Raw genomic sequence first — 5,639 nt, 5'->3', positions numbered from 1 at the left:
CTCTAAGAGAGTCACACTTAAAACTAGGTTAGAAGAGCACTTCATTGCTCTCTCTGCTGTGATGAAATGATTCCTTCTCACTTCAGTTTCAGGAATTCAGTTTTGGTTCCTCTAACTGTTGCTTTATCATACTTTCGGAGAATGTTGTAGTAGGTGCAGACATTATATGATTATGCTTAGATCCTTTTTGCTTACTTAATCCTGATAATTCTGAAAAATGGTTTCTTAGTACCATGAACATTCTTCCAGCTTCAAGATTTATTTTTCTGTGAAACAATTTTGTCCTGGAAGATATGATGACCACAAAGTTTTAACAAGCACACTAACTCAGTGGCTCTAAATCCTGGTCCTGACTCCCCACCCCGTCCTGCACAGTATTTACCTTGTTTTCAATGCACTTGATCCAACTAATAAACAACTTAACAACACATCACCTTCCTAAATTGAAGTGTTCGAGCAAGAGAACAACTGAAATGTGCAGCGCAGGGAGTCCTTAAGGACCAGGGTTGAAAACCACTGAAATATATTATAATCAAAAGAACACCCAGAAGGGATGGCTTGATTGTATTTAGCCACAGTAGTGTTAGTGAGCATGGATCACCATCATTCCAGAGAACACAGTTAGGGGCCTTGCTCAAGGGCCGAAACAGTAGCAGCTTGCAGAGCCCAGGTCCTGAACCCACAACCCAAAAAGTGCTTTTTCATTCAGAACAAATCAGTTATTACATATTGTTAAGTGCTGTTTCTTTTTAATTATGTATTATGTGTTTCTTGATATTTTTGATTGGCTAAGAAAGTCATTTTTTACTTTAAGTTAAATGAAAAGCCTGCTTTTTATTAACTACACTGCTTGGCTGAAGTTATATGTGTTTCCAATAGAACTTCATAATGCTAAACCTAAAGAATTAACTATAGAAGGTCTTGATAGACAGGCAAACTCTGAGCCATTGTTTCCAGCCAGTCAAAGATAGAGTATGTGTCTATTACACCCCAAGAAAATAAATACTATACCCTAAAGCCCCCATATCTGGCCTCGCAATGCCTCTGAGAAGGAACTATATGTAATAGGATTATAATTGTAAAATGTAATTATACAAGAATGGTTTCAAATGAGAATTCTTATTTACTGTGAGGGATGCAGCCTTAACCATCTGCTGCAAAATGTTGTAACAATGCACACATCAGACCTTCCTCAAATGAGCTGCCCTGACAGATTCCAGAATTATGCCACCTCAGCATAAATAACATAACCAAGAAAATGTAGTTCTTTTCTAGAGCAAGGCTAACTGATTCTATTCTTGGTAGAAATACAATTCTTTTCTATTTTTTAACCTTTCAGGCTCTGTTTACTGCTGTTTTCGGGCACAGCTTTATTGATTTATTGATCACACACACAAGATTGGTACCTTTTTCCGAAAGGGAAGTACATGATGAAGCAACAGTGAGCTGTTCAAACACTTACACTTGAAAAATGTGACTTCTCTGTAAATCCGGCTGTTCTGTGGTTTCCTACGTCAGTGGTACAGATCCGTTAAATTACTGCTTGTACTCAGGAAACTCATACATCCTCCAAGGCTGGATGCCTTACTGTAAAGTCAGGATTATAGGCCTTTAAAGAACAGCAGAATGGAGATGAAGGATTGTAGAAGAACAACATCTGGGATGGCATATGGCAGATTAGATTCAGAGACCTGTGACAGGAACTCCACCTATCAGGAACTCAAGAACTCAGGTAGAGCACACACACAAACTCTACAGTAATGTTAATTTCTGCTGGAATTGTGTTGGAAATGTTAACCTATGTTAACCTATGTTGTCCTCAATTGAGTTTCTTAACTGAGAGAAACTCACAGATTCCAGAAATGTTTAAATAGGGATCAGGATAACGTGGTAAAGTAGGATGTTTAGGCACATGTTAGTCTAAGTTAGTGAGTCTATGCTATCCAGGGTGCAGTTTTTCCAATATTCAAGCATATTTCTGTAAATATGTTATACTGCACATATATCATAAAGTATTGGAAGCTAGTGTAAAGAACAAGGTTTGGTTCCAGATTTTTGCTGGACCCCTCCAGCCAGAATAAGCACTGATTTACCAAACCAGTGTATGTGTGTGTGTGTGGCTGAACTACATTTCACATATTTCAAAATGGCAATTTCAAATAAATAAAAAAATAAATAGCGATTAGTGTTTTTAAAATGACATGAAGTGAGACTAAAGCATCTATACTTGTGTCTATTCCCCCTAGGAGAAGACACTGCAGGAAGCAGACGCTATAGACTGGCTGCAGTGTGTCTGGGTCTGCTGTGTGTTCTACTGCTGACTGCGGTCACACTGCTGTGCATCAAGTTTAATGACCTGGTTACTCACAGAGACCGGCTACAGACAAACAACAACAACCTGACTTTAGAAAATGCAGGATTACAGACAAGTATCAAAGAGCTAGCTCAAGAGAAAGAGCAGTTACAAACCAATTACGCAGATCTAGCTAGAGAAAGAGGGCAGTTACAGACCAATAACAATAATCTGGCCGAAGAAAAAGACCAGTTACAGACCCGTTACAAGGATCTAGTTAGAGAAAGAGACCAGTTACAGACCAATAACGATAATTCGGCAGTAAAGAGAGACCAGTTACAAACCAGTTACACCAACCTGACTGTGGAGAGAGACCAGTTACACACCAGATACAATAACATGAGAAATGAGAGAGACCAGTTGAAGAAGGAGAAAGATGAGGTGACTATAGAGAGAGACCAGCTAAAGGCCAGTAACACCAACCTGACTGCAGAGAGAGACCAGTTACAGGCCAGTTACACCAACCTGACTGTAGTGAGAGACCAGTTACAAACCAGTTACACCAACCTGACTGTGGAGAGAAACCAGTTACAGGCCAGTTACAATAACATGAGAAATGATAGTGACCAGTTGAAGAAGGAGAAAGATGAGGTGACTGAAGAGAGAGACCAGCTGAGAACCAGATACACCAACCTGGCTGTAGAGAGAGACCAGTTACAGACCAGATACACCAACCTGACTGCAGAGAGAAACCAGTTAAAGTCCAGTTACAACAACATGAGAAATGAGAGTGACCAGTTGAAAAAAGAGAAAGATAAGGTGACTATAGAGAGAGACCAGCTAAGGACCAGTAACACCAACCTGACTGAAGAGAGAGACCAGTTACAAACCAGATACACCAACCTGACTGCAGAGAGAAACCAGTTACAGGTCAAATACAATATCCTGACTGCAGAGAAAAATAAGTCCCAGACCAGTACCAACATGACAAATGTGAGAGACCAGTTAATGAAGGAGAGAGACAGGCTGTTGGCTGCTATAGGTAAGCAGATTTTTCTCAACCAGAATCACAGCAAGTGTTGAACATTTATTGTGTTGACATGTGTTGAACCATTTTTTAAACTCATAAGTACTTGAAGCATTATATTACCTTTATAATAACTTATCATAATGGGAATTTGCCTAATTGTGTTTAAGCAGTTTTAGAAATCAGTAATGTTGGAATGCACTCTACTACACTATGAGGTTCTGGATATCAGGTTCATGCAATTATTGCAATTACTGTGTGACAACAGAGCCATGTGTACATCCAGATAAAGGTTTGTTGGGTGCATAAAATGTTGGATATTAAAATATACCGAGGATTTTTTCTCCGAATCTATGAACAGAAACATTTAACCAGGAGGGATGGCTGTACTTTGGCTCCAAAGTTTATTACATCTCTACTGAACAGAAGACATGGACTAAAAGTAAGCAAGACTGCATAAACAGAGGAGCAAACCTGGTGATCATAAACAACATTGAGGAACAGGTACGTTTAGTGTGTGTGTGAAACAAAGACAACTAGTCTTTAGCATTGTGTTCATACTTTGTAACTGTTTGTCCAGGAATTTTTGCTTAAAACACTGAAAGGCAGACGAGCTTGGATTGGTCTGACTGACCAACACACAGAGGGGGTATGGAAATGGGTGGATGGCTCATTACTAACCACTGGGTAAGAGACTGACATAAACTATAGTTATAAACCTTGTTAAACCTACTATCTATTATAATGATAATTATTACACCTATTACATCTATTACACAACTGTCTTGGTGAAGGTTTGGTGAGTTTGGTGAGTTGGTAGTTCTGACCAGAGGAAGCTCTGAGGATGTTTTTCCTTGCCACTGTCGACTTTGGCTTGCTCAATGGGGGTTTTAGGTTTTCATGTCTTCTTATGTTATTGATTTTTTTTGTCTTCTTTATTTTTTAGAGACTAACCCTAGTTAAACCTACTGAGCATTGTCACAGAGTTGAGCAGAAGGTGAAGGTTTTAAAGGCAACACTAATTAGAATGCATTGTCTTTCTCTGGGTTCCAGGTACTGGTGTAAGGGGGAGCCAAATGATTCGTCCAGTGAGGACTGTGGTGAGATTAGGGGTTCTGCTGATACAAAGTGTTGGAATGATAAACCTTGCAATTTGAAAGACAGCTGGATATGTGAGAAAAGTTTTCTTTAGTCATAAGTGAAACGTATCACTGTAAAATGATTAAATGCTGTCCAGAGTTAAGTTTGAAGTTTGACTTCAGGTGGGCCCCAGTAGCACCCCCTAAAATATTCATAGGCCTTATTGGATTTGACATCCCATGGATTTAATTAAGCAGCCAATTTAGTAAACGCAGGAATATGCAGCTACTCTCGGTCTGCAAGTGGTCTCATACCAATATTCTTTGCACCACTGCAATGTGTCCCCCTGTGGCCTTTCTCCTGATGGTATAGGTGGGGGTGGTGGGGGAAGATAAAACATGTTGTTATTATACTTGGATAATATTTGACATATTTCATTTCATGACATTAAATAGTATTTTTCAGTGTGATTATGTGGCGATTTAACTAGTGTTTTTATTGTGTTAGTATTTTATTTATTGTATTTTTAGGATTGGGAAAGTTACTTAATTTGTTTCCCTAATGTTAGCTTCTGTCTAACCAGGAATGTTGTGTAAGAAACATTCAAATGTGATGCAACCCACACACGTTTTTGGAACGTTCCTGGAACATTATTTTTGTAATGTTAAGACTAACCTTCCTGGAACCTTTTGAGACTTCCATTACATTCATCCCTGCTTGATGTTTGAGAAATCTTTCATTTGCCATCCATAAATAAATAAAAAAAAAGCGTATACATATATTTCTATACTTATATTTTTCACTTTTCTGTCATTTCCTTAAAAATAATAAATTCTAAATGCTTCATTAAATCAAGGCCTGATTCTCAGCATATTGATAATTTTTTTAAAGAACACAACATTTTGTTTTAGTGTTTCTATTATTTCCAATTGCCATCTCAGTTTTATTCATATTGTGCATTGCTCATGATTATTTTACACTATATGTGAAAATGTTTACTGACACAATGTACAAATGTGCACACACAGCTTGTCTAGCCTTTGTAAAGAAGTATTGCCAATAGAACAGGACACTCTGGAGTGGATAAAACAATGAATGAGTAGGTGTCCCAATACTCCAATACTGCACATAGTGTAATTTTTATGTGACAAGAACTCTCAAAGCATTTTTGTCGCTGTGGATAAGAGCGTCTGCTAAATGCCTTAAATGTTAAACTACCTTTAAAACGAATACAGCACA

At 38.2% G+C, this 5,639-nt stretch overlaps 1 protein-coding gene across 1 annotated transcript; it reads left to right on the top strand.

The window, feature by feature from the left end:
- Nucleotides 1-1,662: 1,662 nt before the first annotated feature.
- LOC140546356 (uncharacterized) lies at nt 1,663-4,512 on the top strand. The gene is made up of 7 exons (XM_072669546.1): nt 1,663-1,732; nt 2,247-2,413; nt 2,621-2,992; nt 3,607-3,612; nt 3,696-3,824; nt 3,901-4,007; nt 4,374-4,512. The coding sequence occupies exons 1-7, from the start codon at nt 1,663-1,665 to the stop codon at nt 4,510-4,512; spliced, it is 990 nt and encodes a 329-aa protein (XP_072525647.1).
- Nucleotides 4,513-5,639: the final 1,127 nt, after the last annotated feature.

The sequence above is a fragment of the Salminus brasiliensis genome, chromosome 24 (assembly GCF_030463535.1).
Source record: "Salminus brasiliensis chromosome 24, fSalBra1.hap2, whole genome shotgun sequence".
Taxonomy (NCBI): Eukaryota; Metazoa; Chordata; class Actinopteri; order Characiformes; family Bryconidae; genus Salminus; species Salminus brasiliensis.
This window is presented reverse-complemented; position numbering and strand designations above follow the sequence as displayed.

What these genes read in the sequence shown, in the direction of transcription:
- LOC140546356 (XM_072669546.1), top strand. Translation starts at nt 1,663, where the DNA reads ATGGCATATGGCAGATTAGATTCAGAGACCTGTGACAGGAACTCCACC. An exon ending in TAAACAACATTGAGGAACAG is followed by an intron (nt 3,825 to 3,900) that starts GTACGTTTAGTG and finishes CTGTTTGTCCAG; the next exon opens with GAATTTTTGCTTAAAACACT. An exon ending in GGCTCATTACTAACCACTGG is followed by an intron (nt 4,008 to 4,373) that starts GTAAGAGACTGA and finishes TCTGGGTTCCAG; the next exon opens with GTACTGGTGTAAGGGGGAGC.